At 45.3% G+C, this 22,402-nt stretch overlaps 1 protein-coding gene and 1 non-coding gene across 2 annotated transcripts in view; one reads left to right on the top strand and one right to left on the bottom strand.

Annotated features, from left to right (window-relative positions):
- Positions 1-6,056: 6,056 nt before the first annotated feature.
- On the bottom strand, positions 6,057-6,163 carry LOC136127706 (U6 spliceosomal RNA). Its single transcript, XR_010656161.1, has one exon. It is a non-coding gene; the product is annotated as a U6 spliceosomal RNA (small nuclear RNA).
- Positions 6,164-11,608: 5,445 nt separating this feature from the next.
- SLC1A2 (solute carrier family 1 member 2) overlaps positions 11,609-22,402 on the top strand; it is a 137,647-nt gene continuing 126,853 nt past the window's right edge. Inside the window, exon 1 of the mRNA XM_065882920.1 lies at positions 11,609-12,254. Coding sequence (XP_065738992.1) covers positions 12,238-12,254 — 17 coding nt within the window. The 5' untranslated portion in view covers positions 11,609-12,237. The remainder of the gene's footprint in view (positions 12,255-22,402) is intronic.

The following is a 22,402-nucleotide window of genomic DNA, read 5'->3' as shown; positions in this document are numbered from 1 at the left end:
TTCTTTACCAATGACAGTGTTAGCCTGTATTCTTCCTTCCTTCTACATGAGATTTATAAAGACAGCCGATTATAGAATTGTCCCCACTTAACTGTTAGCATGCGATCCAGAGCAAAACCCCACGTCCTCGGAACCTCCTCCAAATCACCTAATAGAAGCCCAAATCCTATAAGAAGTTCATTCTAATACTCCCTTGATGAAATACCCCCCATTTCCCCATGATGTGCCTTCTCTTTCACCTCAAGGAGCAATAAATTCAACTTGTTCAACTATAGGTGTATTTCTGGTGGTCTTTGGTCATAAGGCATTGAAAAATATATAGACACACGCATATACATATAGGTATACAAGTAAGAACCTTGCCTAAGTCATACAGAGTTTACTTAAATTTCCATACTCTATGTTAACATTTATATGATGCATAAAATTTAAGTAAACTCAGTATGATTTAAGCCAGATTCTTGCTTTCCTTAGGAGTGTCCAGGTTTACATATCAAGTGGACTTGCAAGAATTACTGAGTAGTCAACCCATATTGCTTTCTCTTACGTAAACTCCAACAGGAATCGAGAGCAAGCGGCGCTCCAAATAGGCCCGTGTTTTCAGTTAACTTGTCACTCACAGGGTACTTAGAACTTCAGTTGAGTCTCTGGAGTGGTGGATGGGAAGGAAGTAGGATGCTGTAAATGCAGGAAGAGCTTGGAAAGCACATAAGATTCAACATGGAGGGGAACTGGCTTAAAGAAGGGCCAATTCTTTCCCAACATGAATCCTCTATTGCAATGACAGGCCAGGTTGGCCAGCCAAGGTGAAGCCAGCCAGGGTGAGGCCAATCGGTGGTGGATCTCAAATGCTAGGATCAATAATCTGGCTTCTCATTGCCTATGTGCAAACATCAAGCTCATGTTGATGTCTCCAGGAGCGTGAAAGGATAGAAGTGGAATTCTAGAAAGGCCCATCAGGCTGGCTGTGCTAGACAGAGACAGCTTGATCTCAACTCCCAGCTCTGTCACTTACATGCTGTGACCTTGAGCATGACATTCAATCCCTATCCCACAGTTGTTCCATCTGCAAATGGGAGCGAAATGATATGAGGAGCCTGTGAGTTAGTGTGCATGTGAGTGGAGCATGTAGAGCAGCATCTGACCCACTGCGCTCTGTAAATATTGGCCACTGTTATGATGGTTGTTGTTTCCTTGCTGTTCTTGAAGGAGGGGGAGACTGGAGATGGAGAAACCAGTTATAAGAGACATTACGAGGGGTGGAGAGAGGAAGAGAGGCTTTAGAATGCTGTTGCGGCCCACGCATGTGGAAATACGTTTGGCAATCTGTGGGGTGAGCTTGACAACAGGGAAGGGTGGGCAGAAATAAATGGGCGCCACAGGTTAGAAGAACCACGAGAGTTGAGAGCAAAACGCAGTGAGACTGTGTAAGTGGAAGTAGTCTGGATAAATTTCTAAGAAATAGTGCCAGAGCTTGCAGTGAGTTTTTACACATTTCCCCATCTGCACATATGTATGTGTACGTGTTTGCCGGGGAGTGTTTTTTTTTTGGGGGGGGGTGGCGTACAGGCTGGACTTTTTAAAAGGGATCAGGTGCCGCTGGACTAGTAGGAAATCTGCAGCCATCTTATCAACTCCTTCTCAGCATGAAACCTGTTGTTCTTTGGAGTTATGGGTATGAGGTTTGAATATGAATCTTTACAGTTCTTTGGGACATAAGAATTTTCATGCTTTCCAATTCATCACCTACTCAGAACTTAATGGGCCTTCCACAATTACCACCTACATCAGAATATTAGTCGATAAAATCTCTTCCATCCTGAATTCAATCAGGATTGTGAGTTCATTGATTTTCTGCCTGTCATTTATCCATCAACGAAAATTGATTGAGTGTTAAGGATTGAAATACTAAAGGTGGACAACATAGGCTTGGTGCTTGCCCTCAGTCATAGAATCCCAGAAATACATGAATAATCAGAAATCATGGTGACTACTAGGAAGGAACATACAGCATCTTGTAAAACTGTATAACACGGGTAATCGATTTAATCTGGATGGGGCGGGATAAAAGGTTGGCCCTCCTGAGGAAGTGATGGCTGAGTCGGGAAGGAGGTGACTAAGGAATGGATGGTGGGGAGTGGGGAAGAGCATTCCAAGCAGGGATGAGCATGTGCAAGGACGTTGAGAGGAGGGCACTTGGCATATCTGAAGAACTAGAGAACCAGTAAGGCTCTCTAAAAGCGTGGGAAAGCGTGAGGAGGGGAGCGGTGTGATGGGAGGCTGGAGATGGAGTTCCGGTGTGCATGGCCACCTGGGTAGCTGGGAGAATTAGGTGAGAAGGCACTGCTAGGACCACACTATGTATGTCAAACCCCATGAACTCCTAGAAATGTGCACTAGGAACTATTAGTGAGGCCATCAACTCGTCAACTATAGCCTTTGGCTTTGACTTTGGAGTTTTCTGTTGTCCTTCTAACCTGGACACGAATGAAGACCTTGAGTCTCATGGCAATAACACAACTGCATATTGTTCTAACGGAGAAATATCTTAAATGAGTATGAGATAAGCTAAAAGAAGGCTGACGGTCAATGCAAGAGGCAAAGAAGTGAGACACTTATAGCTTCCCTCCTGCCTTATTTTTTCTCCATCTTTAGTATCCTGTGAACATTTTGAGTGAAATACTTTTTGGATCCCTAGGGCTTGGGGAAGTTTATCTTTTTAGGGCTGTTGGAAAGACAAGAGCATTTTGGAGTGGTTTGGTAGCAATTTGTGGTCTCTTTTTGCTTTTCTTGGCAGTAGGACCTGCTTTCCCTGGCAGGGCTCTGCCCGGATGTGCTGTTGAGGCCCAGCATTTTAAGAAGAACATCTCAATGGCTGAGGTTTTTAAGGCTCACTTCACGTTTGTATTCCAATTCACCGAGTGTTTATCCAGAAGCTTGTGGACCAGACACGACGGAGAGCTTTGTCAACAAAGAAAAAAAAAAAAGTCAGCAGATAAAATTAGGGAATAGCTTTCTCGGGTGAAGAGTAATTTTAGAGATTGAATTCTCAGAGGAAAAAAAAAACCAGTGTTATATTCCTGAACTTATGGTTTCTAGGAAAAGATAACTCCAAACAAAAGAGAAAGAAAGAACGTTATTAATCCTTATTTAGAAAGGGGACAGGGTGTTACAAATAAAACAGTATCCATGTGCTAATAAATGAAACCTCCAAGTGAATTAGGGCCCTTCTAATTTACTGTTTTTACCCAAAGACATAATTCAGCCTTTAATTAAAAAAAAAAATATATATATATATATCCGAATCTAGAATCTCAACTTAAAAGTAAATTACCTGGTAGCTATCTTTCTCTTTCTCTTAATAAGGAAAATATCTTCAGAAGAAAAATACTTTTGGGATTTGATAACAAAGCCTCTCTCAGAATTACTAAGTGATTTCATAAAAGAAATGAATACAGATATTAGAACCAGAATCACATCACTGGATTTTCTGAGGTCACCAGAGCCTAGCTTGGGTCCTTGATTTGGTCCTTTAGCCAAATCATTTAGCACTTAACCACAGTGAGGTGGCATCAAGCAACGAAATCTCCCACAAAGATAAAAAAATTCTCTCCATCCTTTTGACCATCATAAAGATATCACTACTGAACAGTGTCCCAGCAGAACAAAGGGAAAGGAAAGATGCATAACTGGCATTCTTTGCCATGATTAGAAGGAACTGGGGGTAGAAATGAAAATACCAGCAATCACTCTCAAAAAGTATTTCTGCTTTATACGGAATCGAGCTACTAAAAAAGAGACAGTCACTCTAATTCAAAATTGTATGGTTTTTATGCTGGGCATAAAGAATTTGCACCAACCCTGACATTTACCCTCAAGCCATCACCTAGAAGAAGATGCTGATATCTAGGAATGATAAACCAGGAACTCACGATTCACCTTTTTCCATTGTGTCCTCTCCTCTTTCATCTTTGTGAAGTAAATGGAATGAATTCACACTCCTTCCATTAGAATTCATCAGGCAATAAGTGTAGCTAACAAATGTTTTAGTCTTCCTGAGCCTTCTAATTAATGGTGGAAACCATCTACTAGGTGGCTTCTGCCTGAAGAATGGATTATATTTCAACCAAGTTCTCAGTCTGAATTGAGATTTCTCTGAAGTGACATCTCTTTTCTCATCAGCGTAGAGAGTCAGGTAAAAATAGAACTCCCTTACTTCTCTTCTGCTAATGTGTGTTAACAAGAAAAGAGTGAATGAACTCAACTTGTATCTTACTGCTCCAAACACCCCTGAGAGGGATGATTCCCTTTATTTTCTATTCAGTGACCACACTGGACAGGCTCATCTGTAGCTGTACTGTGTTGTTGGATCTGAAGCGTTACCACTATTATCACTTCTGAGTGATGACAGCCTGGCAGCCAGGAGGCTGACATAATAAAGATGACAATAGCTATCGCTGTGTGCCAGGAGCTGTGCTAGTGCTTTATGTGACATCACCTCCTTTAGTTCTCCTCTGAGCCCAGTGGATGGGGTCATTGCTAGTCCCATCAATATCCAGAAGGTTAAGTGACTTACGTTCATTCAAAACGAAAAGAGGGAAAGTTGGATTCCCTTTGAAACTCACTGCTCCAAATGTGGTTGAGATGAATGGTTCCCAGGTCAGTCTAATTCTGAAGGCCATGTTATGACTTCTACAGAGACCACCTTTGCATTCTTTTTTTCTTTTAAATTAACATCTTTATTGGAGTATAATTGCTTTACAATGTTGTGTTAGTTGCTGCTGTATAACAAAGTGAATCAGCTATATGTATACATATATCCCCATATCTCCTCCCTCTTGCGTCTCCTTCCCACCCTCCCTATCCCACCCCTCTAGGTGGTGACAGAGCACCGAGCTGATCTCCCTGTGCTATGTGGCTGCTTCCCACTAGCTATCTATTTTACATTTGGTAGTGTATATATGTCCATGCCACTCTCTCACTTCGTCCCAGTTTACCCTTTCCCCTCCCTGTGTCCTCAAGTCCATTCTCTATGTCTGCATCTCTATTCCTGTCCTGCCCCTAGGTTCTTCAGAACCTTTTTTTTTTTTTTTTAGATTCCAGATATATGTTAGCATACAGTATTTGTTTTTCTCTTTCTGACTTCACTCTGTATGACAGACTCTAGGTCCATTTACCTCCCTACAAATAACTCAATTCTTTTTATGGCTGAGTAATATTCCATTGTATATATGTGCCACATCTTCTTTATCCATTCATCTGTCGATGGACACTTAGGTTGCTTCCATGCCCTGGCTATTGTAAGTAGTGCTGCAATGAACATTGTGGTACATGACTCTTTTTGAATTATGGTTTTCTCAGGGTATATGCCCAGTAGTGGGATTGCTGGGTCATATGGTAGTTCTATTTTTAGTTTTTTAAGGAACCTCCATACTGTTCTCCACAGTGGCTGTATCAATTTACAATCCCGCCAACAGTGCAAGAGGGTTCCCTTTTCTCCATACCCTCTCCAGCATTTATTGTCTGTAGATTTTTTGATGATGGCCATTCTGACTGGTGTGAGGTGATACCTCATTGTGGTTTTTATTTCCATTTCTCTAATGATTAATGATGTTCAGCATTCTTTCACGTGTTTGTTGGCAATCTGTATATTTTCTTTGGAGAAATGTCTACTTAGGTCTTCTGCCCATTCTTGGATTGTGTTGTTTGCTTTTTTGATATTGAGCTGCATGAGCTGCTTGTATATTTTGGAAATTAATCCTTTGTCAGTTGCTTCACTTGCAAGTATTTTCTCCCATCCTGAGGGTTGTCTTTTCGTCTTGTTTATGGTTTCCTTTGCTGTGCAAAAGCTTTTAAGTTTAATTAGGTCCCATTTGTTTATTTTTGGTTTTATTTCCATTTCTCTAGGAGGTGGATCAAAAAGGATCTTGCTGTGATTTATGTCATAGAGTGTTCTGGCTATGTTTTCCTCTAAGAGTTTTATAGTGTCTGGCCTTACATTTAGGTCTTTAGTCCATTTTGAGTTTATTTTTATGTATGGTGTTAGGGAGTGTTCTAAAAATATGGAACGCTTCACGAATTTGCGTGTCATCCTTGCGCAGGGGCCATGCTAATCTTCCCTGTATCGTTCCAATTTTAGTATATGTGCTGCCGAAGCGAGCACACACCTTTGTATTCTTAATACAATGATCTGGGGCTGCTGCTGTGAAGATTCTCCTCCCACCAGTTATCACCCTAAACTCTCTTCTTTTTCTAAAACCTTTTTATTTTCAATTTAGTTTCTCCACCGTCTCTCTCAGATGCTCTTGGCTTCAGGGCCAGTGCTGTGAGAGAATATTCTTTCCTCTAAAATAGAACACTGTACGAGGATTTTCATTCATGGTTTTCATTCATACTAAAAATAGCTCACAGTTTTGAAAAATTAGCATACTCATTTTAATTGTCTTGATGAAAGGGCCTCCAGCATCCTCTCTGCTTTATGTATTTCTTAAAAACCTTAAGGTGTTTATTTTATAGTCTTAATGATCAAGCCAAAGTTTCAAAAGACAGATCCAGACATGCTGCTCTTTCTCTGGGTCACTTTCTCCTGATAAACTTTGGACATTGAGACATTTCTCCTCTGTTGTCATCAGGAAGGGGAATGGGCTTATTTAACAGCCTTTTATGGGAAAACAGTGTAGGGCTTTTTTTCTCTTTTCTATATTAGGAGTCCTCCCACCCCCCAATCGGAGACGCGATAACCAATCTCAAGCAATCTGAAGGAAAAGCAAGACGGGGAATGAATTCCTTAGAAGAGCAAATAAGAGAAGGGGACGCTTTTATCCCTTCTTTGGTTCAACTAATCTCCTATTACGATTGGAGAAGAGCACTGAGAATTATAGGATTTAGGACTGGAACCTTTGAGGCCATCTGGTGATTTCTTCCATGGTATAAATATACCGTCTTCTAATCTGTAGCAAATGGTCTGGCTGAGTCCTCTCTGCTAGAAGATCCTCCGTGGTGGAGAGGACCCTGCATGGGGGCAACCTGTTCCAGTAATGATGACATTATTATTGCTATGGGTTGCATAGCAGAGAGGTTAAAAGCAAGGTTCTGCAGGAAGGCTGCCTGATCTCCAACACCAGTTTTGCCCCAGCTTCATTTGTTGGTCCTGTAGATTCCTTCTCCGACTGTCTCCATCCTGCTCTGCTCCTCGGGAGGTTGAACTACAAGGTCTGCACATGAGTTGTGCCAATGTGCTCTCTTACCCTCTGCTTCCAGCTTTGGCCAACAGGCAGCCCCGCAGGGGAGAGAACAGGAGGGAAGTAGGGGTCAAGTTATTTATTCCCAGGCCCCCTTCCAGCAGGTCGCCATGGCAACAGTTTATGTCAGCTGGAACTGAGCGCTCCCTCTGGGTTCAGGTTAGGGTGGGTAATGGTGCCCCACTGTTACAGTCTGTGGGCTCTGCACTATCCCTTAGAGTTTCCCTATATCCTTCCCATACCCTTCTAAATAGTCTCTTTGTTAAACTTTGCACAACGTACTTAATTTGAATATGCCATCTTTCTCTAGCTGGGACCTTGACTGACACAACCACTCACTAACTGCGTAATGCTGGGCAAATTCTGTAACCTCGCTTGGACTCAGTTTTCTCCTCTGTAAAATGGGGGTAATAATAATAATATACGCTGTAGAAGGACATCTTAAGAATCAAATGAGATAATATATATATTAAGAATCAAATGAGATAATATATATATTAAGATACTTTGAATCAAATGAGATAATATATATATTAAGATACTTGTTATTTAGGACTCAGCAAATGCTAGGGTAATGCTCCAACATAGTCTCCAACTGGGACCATGAAGTCCCAGCCTAAACACTACCGTAATTCAACCGTGGTAAGTCACTTCTCACAGCTTGGGTTAAGCCTTAAGTCAACCATCAATAAGGCAGAAAAGAAAAAAATCCCTCAGAGTAAAAACTAACTTTGAACATCCCTTACGTCACCTATCAGAGGACACTACAGTCAGTTTTTTTGGTATTCAGTCCTGCATTGTAGTTTTTATTCCTGCTAAGTCTGAGAACCTGTGGGCAAGACTTAAGGTAAATCAGCATGCAAATGTGAGAGCATCCCACCTCTCCTGCTTTTGCCATAACCATGGAATCCCTAGAGGAGACTGAGAGATGCTAGAAAATTCGAAAGTGTTCTTACTGGCTTGTAGGGTTGACCTCGTTCTGTTCTCATATCAGGGCTTTATCGACTTAATGTTGGCTGGGAGATTTGTATAGTTTGTTGTGAAGATAGAAAGGAGTTAATGGGGTTACACTTTAGGTGGCTTGAGGGGAGGCTAGATTTTCACATGGGCTCAGTGGGAAATTAAACGGGGTGTGTGCTGCTGTTCCCACAAGTCCAGGATGACCCTTTCTTGAGCACTTAAGATGTGCCAGCCTCAGAGCTAAGCACTTCCTACATGTTAGTTATCCCATTTTAACCTCACGGCAACCATGAGGTGGTATTATTATGTTCTCTGGTTTTGAGATGAGGAAGCTGAACACCTCAAGTGCCCAGCCTAAGAATACACAGTTTAATTGACGCCAGGGGCAGTATTTGATGCATGTCTGCCTGACCCGGAGCTGAGTTTGGATCTGGCACCGAGGCAGTGTGGGAGTGTGGCTTACCCTCAGTGTTCCATATATGTGCAAACTGAGAAGAAAACTCCATGTTTTATAGCTTTTCATGTTAGTTGTCCGCGATAGCACACACGTGTTTGCCTGGATAGATTTTTAAATGCCCTGTATTTGGCGAGAGGAGGGTCAGCCTGGTATCTTCCTATTGTCTCTGCAAAGGCTAAACACACCAATCTGCTCCAAGTACTCCCCAGGGCCATGTTTCTGGACCCCTTTCCATCTTTTTGAACCATCTCTAGTCCAGTGGTTCCTGATGCTGGCTGCACAGTAGGGGAGGTTTCACCTGGGGAAGTTTAAAAAAAAAACAAAACCTGAGTCAGGGCCCTTCTCCAAATCTCTGGAAGGTGGCCCTAGCATTATTGTTTCTAAAAAGCTCCCTCAGTACATTTTAATGGGCAGTCCATATTGAAAAGCACTCCTCCAATTTGCTTAAAAAATGAAGAATTAGTGGGAACGTTGGCAGGGCCCTCTGGAGCAGGGAAAAAGAATCAGTTCCTTCTAGTTAATGATTATTATCCAGAATTATCTGTGGCAAATTCCACATGAGTTAATAGGCCTCATCTCGAAGGGCAGCTGAATGAAAATGTCTCTCAAGTATAAGACGGGTGTCAAGGTTCCCAAACATAGCCGTTTGCAGGAAAGGTGGCAAAGTGGAGCCACTTCTCCTGTCTAATCTGGCCACGCTTGTTGGTTCACTGAATTCTCACAGGTCCTGAACGCTGAAAATATAATTAAGACTGTTTTTCAATTGGATGGTTTAAAAAGTGAAATCAGCTCCATTTCCTTTTCTCTGGTCTTTTACTTAACTCTGTTTCTGTACCATCAGGTGTGTTGCCCTTGGCAGTGAGAGCTAAGGAATGGTGCTGCTAAGCCCTCCCCACCTGTGTGCAGATACTGAGGAATTCTGATGGAGGTCTTCCTTTGTGCTCATTGTAAAGGGGGTTGAGGTAGTGCTGCTGGGATCATTAACGTCTAGAGAGACGCCCATGGCTTTGTTTTCCAGCTGCCACCTCGGCAGAAAGGGCAGCAAAATCCCTAAATTATTAAGAGAAAATGAGACTGTACATATTCTGCACTTGACAACTTCACATACAAAGTCACACATCCACTCCTGACAGGACTAGAGAGAAGGCAGTACCAAGCATCACACGAAGGTTCAGGAAGGTCGTTTTTCATCTACAAATTATTATAAATCACAACTAAACTTTAAAAAAGAAAATGCACAATTAGAGGTGATATGAAGGGTCCTAGGATAGATATGATATAGGTCTGGTTAATCTAATGGGGCACACAGGAAAGAGAGAGAGAGCAGAAGGGAAGGGGAGAGATGGAGGAAGATGTTTGGATTCAGATTTTGGGAAGGGAGGTGAAAGGAGGAGGTGAGCAGAAACGTTTTAAAACCTTCTATTTAGTTCTTTTCTCTTGTTATTTCTCTAATCTGCCTATTCACCCTTGGATATTGTGCTCAAGAAACTATCCTCCAAGGAACCTCAGATTAAACTGAACAATTTTTGAGGGTTTACTGGGTGCCAGACTCTAGTTAAGAGCTTTGCGTATCTTTTACATTTCATTTCGATTTCTTAGCTATGCGAGGTTGGGAATGGTACTTCCGTTTTGCAGATGGGATGAACAGCAGTTGAGGACTTTCCTCCCAGATTATTCCACTGGAAGGTGAACTCAAGCTCTCAGATACCAGCGTCAGGCATTTAACCACGAAGCGTCCCCGCTGAGTCTCCAGCTCCCCTGGCACGGTCCCCGGGATGAACTCCGCGAGTTTCCACGTGGCCCGCTTCATTCGGTCTTCGTAAAGGGGTCAGCACAGCCACGGGCCTGGAGAGCTCCTCTCCCGGGGAATAAGACTAGACAGGCGGCGACTGAGGACACTACGGGCGTCCCAGACCCCCTCCCGGAGGAGCCTGGAAAATTCCAAGGGGCAGGCTTGCACCACAGATATCTCTCGGGCGCGTTGACACTTTGCAAATCTCTCTCAAGAGAGCCTGTTTAATTCTCACCGCGGCCCTGCAAAGGGGGTTATTTTGGCCCCATTTTCCAGAAGAGGAAATTGAGGCCAGCCCTCCCCGCGGTGGGTGTCTGTAGGTGTCTGCCTCTTCCTAGAGACAATAAAATCTGCACGGATTTTGTCTTTATTATGCAAAGCCGGCGTGGAGGCTCGGACCCTCCCTTGACAGAGCCCATCTGTCTCTGCGCGCTGCCCCCGGGGCACAGAAGCCTAAGGCAAGCGGAGCAGAGTGGGTGAAAACGCGTCCCCACCACTTGCCTCGCCGTCTCATCGCGCCTTCCCCTACAGCGCCCCGGAGGCCGACCTCCCTTGGCTTAAAAAAAAAACCCAAAAAACTACATCCTCCCCAGCACCCGCCCGCCGCCCCAGGGAGTTGCATTTATATTAATCCCGATGCATAATTGAAGGCCGGAGATTTACTCGGGCCGTGGCGGGGGAGGGCGCACAACTGGGCTGTATTTCGGCCGCGCCACTCGTGTTTTGGCCGCTTGGGTTCCGCGGGGCCTGGTACCCAGGACGTGGGGGGGGCGGTGGGTGTGCCGCCTGTGAGGATGAGCTTGGGAGTGAAGTGAGCCGGAGCGAGTGTGCCAAGGAGTGAGACGGGGTGCTGGGGGCTGCTCCAGGGAGGCGGGGATGGAGGGGCATCCCAGGTCTCCGCGACGTGGCTTGTGCTTCGCCCAGCGCGGGGTGACCCCGGGCCACGCGGGCTTGAGGGGAACAATAGAGACTCCTTAGATCCTGGGCTCCTGCCACGGACGGCCCAGGCCTTCCCGGGAGACCAGCGGGGCTTCTTTGCTTATTTGGCTAATTTATGGCGAGAGGCTGGGGGTAGGGATGGCAGAGGAGGGACGGCGTCTGGAGACGGGGGGCGAGGGGGCGGCAGTTAAAGGAGTCTCCTGAGGCGGCGGCGCTGGTGATGTCAGCTCTCGATGAAAATAGAGAGGGATCGCCTGCAAATCCCCCGCTCCGGCGGGGCTAAACCTTGCAATCCCTCCCCGACCGGCGCGGAGCCAGGGCGCAGCGGCCTCCACCGCCTCCCCCGGCGCGCACACACACCCACACACCCGCGCACGCACGCACACACTCCCCTGCACACCCACGGCACACGCACTCGCCGCCCTCCCCTGCCACCGTCCTCCGAGCCCGCGCTCCGCCACTCGCCCCGCGGCGAGCCCCACAGCAAATACAGGTGGCAGCGGCGGCACGTCGTCCCTGCGCGCACTCCCGCAGCCCGGGGGACGGCGCTCTCTCGGGGAAGCCACCCTCCGAGGTCCCCCCAACGCCCCCCCGAGCGCCCAGCCAAGCCCCAGCGAGGCCGGCGGAGGGAGCGCGGTGCCGAGCGGAGACGCGGCTTAGCTCCGGCTGGAGCCTCTTGCGCCCGCTGAGGCGCTAAAGGGCTTACCCCGGAGGGGGGTGGAAGGGCGGGGAGAGGCTCCCCCTTAAATACCGCGCTCGGCCACACTCGCGCGCTCACCCCGGCACCCGCTCACTTCTCGTCCGCCGCTGCCGGATTGTGCCGAAGAGGAGGGGGCGTTCCCCAGGCCATGGCATCCACAGAAGGGTGAGGGGCTTTTTCTCTGTACCCGCAGCGAAGCGGGGGGCGCGCGCGGTGTGGTGTCCGCCTATCCGGGATGGGAACAGAGAGACGCCGGCGCCGGGCCTCGGAGACGGTGGCAGAGCGATGGCCTGGCTGGGGGTGGGATGGTGGGATGGTGGTGGTGGGGGGAATTGATTTTCTTTCGAGAAGCTTGCTGCTTAACCCTTTGAAGATGCGAGAGACGGAGGATTGCTTTATTTTAATTAAAAAGGTTCGGTGGAGGTGTGAAAAAGAGTGACGAAAAATCCTGTTGAGGTTACTTTTGAGATTTGAAAACAATAAGGGATTGGGCACAGTAAGAGCGGCAGACATTGCTGAGGGAAGCAGCACTTGGAGCGCGGCGCCGGTTGTATGGTGGGGACCGGCCGGGAATGAATGAGCTGGGACCCGGGCCGGGGCGGGGCGAAGACCAGCGCGCGCCGTCTTGAATGTCAGATTTGCAGAGTCGCGGAGTAGATACCCGGCCTGCTCCGATCTCTTCATGTCCCTGGATGGCGGAATCTCCCTGGCCAGTGTTAAGGAAAAGTGGAAAAGATTTGGGTGCTTCCCGGGTAGAGGCAGGAAAATCAGTGGCTTTGGGCAGGGACAGGAGTCCCCAAACTCCAGCGGAGCGTTGACCTCCCCCCCCCCCCCCCGATTCTGCCCGCTGTCTTGGAGTTGTCTCCTGCCTCCTGAGGCTGCAGTTGTATGGAGAATGATCCCAATGATAAATAAAGGGAGTGTCTTTAGCAAGAGGGAGATGGGGCTGCAAGAATCCCTTGAATACTCGTACCTCAAAGGAAGTGTCCAGAACAACGTCCCTGGACCAGTATCTCCCAGGAAACTTTCCCAGCTCGGTAGAGTCTGAGTAGGAATGAAAGACTGGTTGCGGAGCTCAGCCCTTTGGTTAATTCACAAAAGTGCACTAGATACTTGCAAGAGACCACTAGATCCATATTAAGTGGAAAGCAAATATCAGAGCCTCCTCTGAGCACAGGTGGAAGGTCCTTGGTGCTGGAGCTTTCCAGGGCTTCTGCCTAATAAATTTTACCAACTCTGCAGGCTTGTTTTGGGGGGAATGGGTCTCTAAGTAGGAGTACAGAGCGGCTCCAAAGTTAGATCTCTAGACTTCAACCTCGAGCGAAGGGCAAATATTTCTAAAACTGTCTCTCTGTGTCCAAGAGAAGGGACTCTTCCCTTTTCTGGCCCCTGGAGTCCTTCCAAAGAGGGGCTGGCACCTTGTGGTTGCATGAGATTTCTCCTCTTTTTGTCCTAATATTTCAGCAGTGTGGACCTTTTTGATTATTAGTTCTCCAAAGAGATGCTCCAGGAAGATGCTTGTGTACAAGCAGGGCGGTACATTGTGCTAACACAGATCTCTAGAATTAAATATTCAGAGCTCATATGTCTCAACCCCAGTGTCTTTGCCTGTTTAATTAAATAGTCTTTCATATTAGAAAAGATATAAAGGCATTTCTGGCTGCCTTAAGGTCCCTTCTAGATTTGTCCCTGCTTGTAAAGGCTAGGTTGGAAAACATCGGTGAAAGAGATTGATGATGGCAGTCTTTCAAATCCTGCATCCTTATTTCGATGGCCAGATAGTAAAGGGAGAGGTTAAGACAACAACAAAAATCCCCAAATTAAGTGTGTTTACCTCACCTGTGTCCTAAATGAGACCTGCCCAATGATGACTCTATATTTGCTTTAAATATAGAGCAGAAGTGATTCACATTCAATTAATTAATGTCGTGTTATACACTCTGCATAGTCAGGAAAAGATTGGTCAAAGGAATTTGCATTTAGGAGAGGAAAGAATTGAGAACATTTGAAAGGCTGGGAAACAAATACAGAAAGAGCATGACACATTGTCACTTCAGAGCAGTTAGTGATGAGCAGGTGACATTCTCAGAAGCCCTGGTCTTTCCTTTTTTCTTCTCTTCCTTTCTTCCATCTTTTCTTCCAGGTGCATTTACTCAGTACTTGTTGGGTAGACCTCACATGCTAGGCACTCTAGGGGGCTACAAAGACACAAGACTTTGATTAGTAAATTGTTCACATGGTTTAGTGAGATTCTCTCGCCTCTTCTGATGTCTTTGGTTAATGTGCCTTACAGAGGGACGTTCACTAAGAATCCTCAAGCTGGTTGCCTTTGTTAGCCTGTGTCTTCTAACAACGTTGAAACTGTTTCCTTGAGACGTGCATTGCTGAGAAGGAAGCAAAAATAACAATAGAGTCTTATGCTTTCAATGTATGTATTTTCCGAATTTTTTTTTTTTTTTTTTTTTTTTGCCGTACGCGGGCCTCTCACCGTTGTGGCCTCTCCCGCTGCGGAGCACAGGCTCCGGACGCGCAGGCTCAGCGGCCATGGCTCATGAGCCCAGCCGCTCCGCGGCATGGGGGATCTTCCCAGACCAGGGCACGAACCCGTGTCCCCTGCATCGGCAGGCGGACTCTCAACCACTGCGCCACCAGGGAAGCCCCAACGTATGTATTTTCAGTTCAACTCTGTTTGATCCAGAATGTTTGGGGAATGGAAGAATATGGCAAACTGACCATTCTGGTCACCATTTATTTGGTGATGTAGTTACAGTCAACGGCATATGCTGATCACCAATTTTGAAAGAATTATTAGAAGCAATAGTGACATCTTATGTTTGTTTAGCACTTCCCTTTCAAAGCTCATTAGTGTACATCATCACATTTGATTCTTCCAGTAACTGTGAAGTAGGCGGTCCAATGAGGATGGACTTTGAGAATAAACTGATATAGAATGTAACGTCATCTTTCCCAAAAGATTCAAGGACTTGGCCGAACTTGGGAGTTATTGTCTAGAAATGTCAATTATCCTGGAAGAGTGTGCTAGGCATGTCTGGAGCAGGAGATTACCAGCCTTCTCTCAAAACTTCAGCATACACTGTGCAAATTGCCTTGTGGAATATTCTTATTATCAGCCTGTGCACTTGGTCATTGCCTTTGCAAAGCATGCTCAAACACGGTCTGGTTACTTGAGGTTTCTGATGATTTGGAATTGGGATTATTAGCATCCAGCTTCTAGAAAACTCAACAGTGGACCCTTTGGTAGTTCCCAGGCCCTGAGAGGTATTTTCCTGCAAAGCAACGTCTAATTTGATAGTTGAGCATTCTGTTTTTCTGAGTCCTCAGACACGGCTAGAATTATGGTTTTGGCCCCTGATCCGAATTGGAAAGAGATTATCAGTAGTTGGTGGCAGACTGGCTAGTGTCCATTATAGACTGAATTATGTTGGAGCATTCAGATGCTGTAGAGGCAGGCATTTTAGAACTACGTTCTGGGGGTGGGAGACAGCTAGGTCACCATGTGTGTCACAGGTCCAAGGCGATCTATGTTCTGATAAGCTCCCAGGAGCCAAGGGGTCAGAGCGAAAGCCATGTGCGAGGGCTTGGGTTTCAATTTGACTTAGAAAGCCAGCGAAACAGAAAACTGCTGACAGCAGAAAAACCCCACAAGAGAGATCCCTGGATGTATTATTTCAAGCAAACAAAAGCAAAACGTAACGATTGCTTTCTCCCGCCCCCCCCCCACCCCCCCCCCCCCACCTTGGGAATGAGGTTGAGGTCAGCAGAAGGAAGATCCCACGGAATAGGCTTATTGGGAAGGGAATGGAGGGCATGGGGTTTGGGTTCCTGAGGAGGTTGGTTGCACGTTGCGTGCCTCAGGCTTCACTGCAGTTTTCATTTCTCATTTTCAAGAATATAAAAATCAGCCTCCTTGGGTAAAATAAAGATGAGTGAAACTCAAATGAGAAAGCCATGTCATGTTTACTAACATGGCCTCTTGTGAGTCACTGAAAGCTTAATTCTCACGAGATAATTGCTAAATCCAAATGAAACTTGTGATGTGGAAGAGCCGAGATGTTAAAAACCAAAAGGCATCAGAAAAGAAACAAAACAAAGCCAAAAGGCAGTTCTGCCCATAAGTATCAATGGCCGCTTCTTTTCTTCTTTAATGCAACACAATGAGGAGCTGTCTCCTTAGGCTTCAGATTTCAGGGTATTGTCGGACAGGGAAAAGTCTTTAAGAGATGGTGGTGCTTTGGCTGCAGAAACGAGCATTGTTTAACAGCAAAGTGTGAGGTTTCTGGGTCAATGTGCCATAAATCATACAGATCCAGGATTGCAAAACTGACAGTTTGAAGCTCAACACAGGTTGATGTCAATGGAAATCTCATCTCCCCATCCTCTTCCATGGCTGTATCACACAATGCCCAGATGTCTGGTTTTCCCCCTTTCAAAGGCAAGCTAAATTGTTTTCCATACTGATTCTTTCCCCCTTGGGACTGGCTCGCCTCTTGGAAAGAACTGCATCTACTCATTTCAGTCACCTGCTATACTTATTTTCACCGAATCAGACACCCATCATTTAAAATCTTCTAGCAACGGTAGGCAAAAGAGTCATTCTCGAGATGAAATTTCAGTTTTGTTTGCATCTTCACAACGTGTCCTGGAAGTCTGAAAAAGCTAACAAGTGCCACACACCGCCTTGCTTGCTGTCTTCTCTCCCATGCCCTTAACAGCTTGTTGGGGGCCAGCAGAATGTTTCATAGCAAGGGTTTTAGTATCCAGATTACGGCAAATCTCTTTATTTACCAGATCCTGAGCTTGCTGTCTCCTCCCTCTGCCCGCCCCTCCCCCCTCCCCTCACCAAGGGCCAAGTCCTTGGAATGAATTAATTAAAGGAGTGTTTAAAAATATCTCATTGCTCCATCTCCACGTGCTCTGTCGTTGATTGGAGGCAGATGGGCTGCATATTTGTCAGTAGAATAGAAAAAGACTAGCATCTCCTTGTAAATCTGTCTGGTTGGCATCAGATGATGGCAGAAAGACAATGGGCCAGCAATATTAAAGGAGAATAAAGACAAGGGGAGATCCTTAAACTTTAAAAAAGAACACCTCATTTTCTTAGTGCTTGGTTTTTTGTTTTTAATTTCAATGGTTGTTTTCCAACAGTGGATGTTTATTTGCTTATCTTTCATTCATGTATCTACTTAATTTCTCACGGCTGTCTGCTGAACGGCCCGTCTGGTGTTCTTGGCCATCTCAGCGGCTGCTTTGGATTATGGACTCATTGAGCAAGGGCTGTCCTTTAAAAATGGAATGAACTCTGTTTTGGCAGTTGGATATGTCAATCTGGGTCTCTCTGAGATAGGTGGTGGTCCGTGTTAAAGACCTTGAACGAAGTCCCTGGGCGGAAGGTGGGGAGACAACTTGCCCCTTCACTTACACACCCTGTATATTAGAGGCTTCATTTAAACCATTGAGAGGACTTTCTTCTGTTACATTTGGTCAGGCGTGCCATCTGTCACTCGCTCTTTGTAATCTGGCATAGAACTCTCCATCACGTGCTCCTGCCATCCTGACTTCCCAGCCACTGTGCTCGAAGGATCACCGAGCTGGTGGCCAAGTTGGAAGTGGGGTGAGGCCTGTCTGCTTCCCAAGCTCTGCTATTCCCACAACACCAGACTCGAGGTGTCGGCCCCCTGCGAATTGTATGTGGCCCACAGACATATATGTTTTGCCTCACACAGGATTTTGAAAACATTTGAATTATTTGCTTATATTTTAAAAGATTTCACCTAAAAAAAATCCTGATTCTGGCTTCTCTTAAACATTGGTAAATCTGATGACAAAGGACCTGCCCTTTTGTCTTGGTACCATTTACTGAATGCTTACAGCCCTACAATTTTTTAAGCACTTTGCATGTATTAATTGATTTAATCCCCACAAAAATGTGATGCACGGGGACTCTTATTATCCCCATTTTATAGGTGTGAAAACTGAGACACAGAAAGGTTAAGTAACTTGCTCGAGGTTTCACAGCTAGCGAGTGGCAAAGCCGGGCCTTAAACTCAGGCAGCTTGTCTCTGGAACGCATGGCCCTAACCACAGGCTATACCTGCAAGGTGGTGGGCGAGTCAGCTGGGGCTGAAGCGTGGCTGCCCCCGGAGACAGGGCATGTGCCTTCCAGGTTGGGCGCAGTCTTTTCTGAGACCAGTCGCTCATGCTACCTGCCTGACCCCTCACCTTTCTAAGGCAGCCATTGAGAGAGTAAGAGCTTGGGTTCCATCTTCTCAGGGTATGCCACTGCTTAGCAGTTGTGCCTACTTTTTCCTGTTAACCCCTTAAACACTACCTTCTTGGTATCCCTTTTAACTTTGTTCTTAATGAAGCGTTCCTTTGTAAATTATTGGTTGTCAGGACATCAATAGCATTGTCTTATCCACATGCAGTGCTCTGAGACAGCCCAGGGCATGACCACATGGGTCCAATCCTTTGGAATCTTGAGCCTTGGGCATGCACTTCTTAGTGGTAAATGTAGTGGAGTGTTTAGCAGGCCCTGGAATTTATTCTTCTGTGATTTTCAAGCCTGGCTGTTTAGGGTTGTGACTTAACTTACCCACTTTCCTAAAGCAGCTACTAGTCCTACCTGTTTAGGAGGAGGGCTGTTGTTGTTGTTTGCAACATATGCAAACAGTGATGGCTGGGGAGCCTTTTAGATTGAGGAAAAATCGTTCAGAGGCTGTATTTCTGTGTATTTTTAAGAGTGGCACAGTTTGCCGATCATCCAGTAGGTGGCAGTAAATGTCAGTACTTTGTCCAGACTGGGGGTTTGACTCCCTTTGGTTCTTAGGGAATCACAATTCCTACAGCATCCCATTCTCTTTTGTTTCAAAAGTGTCTCCACCAGATATGTCATTTAGTATTTGTGAGATGATTGTCATATATCAACAACGTTTATAGATATCACCATAAACAAACATAAATAGGACCATTTGTTTGAACTTATTCCAAGTCTGTGTGACTATACACATATGATTTCATTAAGTCCTTATGAACGCTTATGGAATTAGCCCATTAACTCTTATGGAATATTATGCTCATTTTACACATGGAGAAACTGAAGCTTCAAGATATTTTGATTTTATGATGTTATTGGGTGTCTGGGTTTTTTTTTTTTTTTTTTGTCATCTAATTCTACTGTTTCATATTATCCACATTTTGTAATTAATTCATATGTCTTTAAATTTTCATGAGCCATCCCTTTGTTCATTTGTTTGGTTTTGCCCCAGTGGGTGTCTCCAATCACTTTGGTCAAAGGTAGCAAGATAGCCAAGCGTTCCTGCAAAAAGAGATAATAAAGAATTTAAGAGGCAATGCACAAGAAGGACAGCAATGGTTACGGAAAGAAGTTAACTTACCTTTGAATGGAGGTGTGACATTCAAAAGAAAATGCCACCATTAAAAAAAGTGAGACTTAAGTATAAGCAACTGAGAACGATGGTCAGACCAAGGTTGTAGACATTAGTTTGGAGAATTTGAAATAGAAGAAGCAGTTGCAGTGCATGAAGGGAGATAAGGTAAAAGAAAACAGATAAAAGAAGGAAAGCATTCTTGTCTATTACGTATCAGACAAGGTCAACTGCTGCAGACAAAATTGTATTTTTGTTTTTATCTCAGTCTTTGCTTAAAAGGACAGTTGTGATCTGATAATCAGCTTCGTTAGGGAAGTGGACGGAAGTCCACGTGAACAAAGCACAATTAGATCGACTGGTCTAGGGGTGAAATGGAAGAGTATCAGCTGACAACACTCATCTCAGACAAGCGAAAGGTTTCTGGGTTCAGCTATTACATTTTATACTGAAATGCAGCATATGGTCTAGAAAAAGTGTCAAAAATAAATATTGGGCTAATTTCTAAGAAGAGAATAGAGTGTAATGGATTTATAAACTGAATCTATTCTCCTAGTGTTTTTCTGGGATTCAAAGTCATCAATCAGCAGACATTAGTAAAACCATCATAGAATAGAAGTGCTGAAGGGATCATTGATTTTTCCATCATGATTAATTGTTAACATTTCAATGAAGAACTAATCATTTATAGGCGTTTCTCTCTTAGTCTGAGAAGATTCAAATTTGGAGTCTTTTCAGGACATTGATACATTGGGGTTGAGGCATTGTTGCTGGTCGCTCCTGGGAAACACTTTGAGATGGAGACCTGTGTGCATGAAATTTATTGGCGGGGGGAGCTCCCAGCATAAATCCCCGTGGAAGAGAGCAGGGAGCAAGGGTGGGCAGAGGGAGAAGTTGAAACAGTACAACAAAGTGCTCAGCCCATCCCTCAGGAAGTTCTGGTGCAGAACGGTCCTGAATTGGGAGAAAAGAGGCCTTCTACTATTACATCAACCAGTCCCTGGATCAGGGCTGTGCTCAGGCAGTGGGCCTGGCCCTGGCTGAATACACAGCAAGGCCTTAGAGGGGGATATAGTTGGTAAACGTTGTCACTTATCAACACTCCCAGCAGTTGGAGGGATAAATCCCTCAGTCCTTAAGTGGGGGAAAGGAGGTCAGGGGAGCACACCACAGCATCCACTATCGACTCCAGATTCCGATGTTTGAGAGAGTATAAAATAATGGGTTCTGTTGCTTTCCATCTGAATATCCAGGCCTCCACAAAGCTATCATCTGTAATAAAATACTGTACCTTAAAAGGAGTGTGCAGTTGTGGGGCAGGGAGGGAAGGTGGATTCTGGTGGGCAAGGCTGGGGAGAATTAGTGGACATCACCTGCTTCAGTTTTAGCTGTGACCCACACAGCCCCGAAAGACAGATGACTGAGCCCTTCTGTTCACTCCAGACCTTCCAAAGGTGTCTGGTCCAGCGGGAGGCTGGTTATCTCAAACTGCTGCCTAAGAAAGGGGAATCAGCTCTAGTGAATGGAGGGGCCAGAAAGAGCCATAGATAAATATCCTGGGAACCAGAGTCTAGCTATGATTGATATTTCCAGTGTTCACAGCAGCTGTTTCTATATTCCTACCAGTGTGGTCTTCCATGGAGTCCTTACCTTGGGAAAAGAGGGGCAGTGAACTGGGTCACCCCTTTCTGGAATATCCACTGCATTGTTCTGTTGTTTCAAGTCATGCATTCTGTCAACCTCGGGCCCAAGGTGCTTGTATGTTGACTGTTCTCTGCTCTATTCCCTTGGTAAATATTAAGATGTGTTCAGAGACGAAAGAACACTTCTGTACATAATCCAAGGCCTTGCAGATTATACCTCTGTGGGTAGTTTCCCTTGTTTTCTCACAGCAGGTGTGACCTGGTCTGCTTTGAGACCAGGACATTGATTATCAACGTGTTTGTGTTTTTTTGTTTTTGTTTTTGCGGTACGCAGGCCTGTCACTGTTGTGGTCTCTCCCGTTGCGGAGCACAGGCTCCGGAGCGCAGGCTCAGCGGCCATGGCTCACAGGCCCAGCAGCTCCGCGGCATGTGGGATCTTCGCGGACTGGGGCACGAACCCGTGTCCCCTGCATCGGCAGGCGGACTCTCAACCACTGCGCCACCAGGGAAGCCCTGGACTCATTCTTGATCCCCATTCTCTTGGCTTTGCATTCTCTTTGGATCACTTCTTGGGCTTTTGCACACCACATGTATACTTATAACTTTCAAATGTATATTTCTATCCCAGACCTATTCTCCAAGCTCCAGATTCCTATATTCTACCACCTAATAGACATCTTCATTTGTGCAACACACAGACATGTTGAAATGACTGTGGTGCACTGGAAATCTTGATTTTTTTTTTTTTTTTTTTTTTTGGAAATCTTGATTTTTAAAAAGTTTTTATTTTATATTGGAGTACAGTTGATTTACAATGTTGTGTTAGTTTCAGGCGTACAGCAAAGTGATTTAGTTATACATATACATATAGCTATTCTTTTTCTGATTCTTTTCCCATATAGGTTATTACAGAGTATTGAGTAGTTTCTCTAGAGATTCAAAGCCACAAATGTAGGTGTTACCCCTGTTGTTTTCTCTTCTGTCAGCCCCAACCTATAAGCTTTCTCAGTTCTGCCTCTAAAATGTCCCTAAGTGTGGCCTTTTCTCTCCACTGCCATGGCCATCACATCAGCCCAGACAACTGTCATCGCTCCAGTGGAAGATTCATGGCTTCCTAACTGAGTTCTTCAAATACCCCATGCTCTCGCCCACCTCAGGGCCCATTCCCTTTGTCTGGACCACTTCCTACCCACCACCTGCCACCATTCTTCAGCTGGCTGGCACCCTCTTATCCTGGAACATCCTTTAGTTCTTAGCTTGAACA

Source organism: Phocoena phocoena, chromosome 8, assembly GCF_963924675.1.
Source record: "Phocoena phocoena chromosome 8, mPhoPho1.1, whole genome shotgun sequence".
NCBI lineage: Eukaryota > Metazoa > Chordata > Mammalia > Artiodactyla > Phocoenidae > Phocoena > Phocoena phocoena.
The sequence above is the reverse complement of the archived record's forward strand: the minus strand, read 5'-3'. Positions and strand labels throughout refer to the sequence as shown.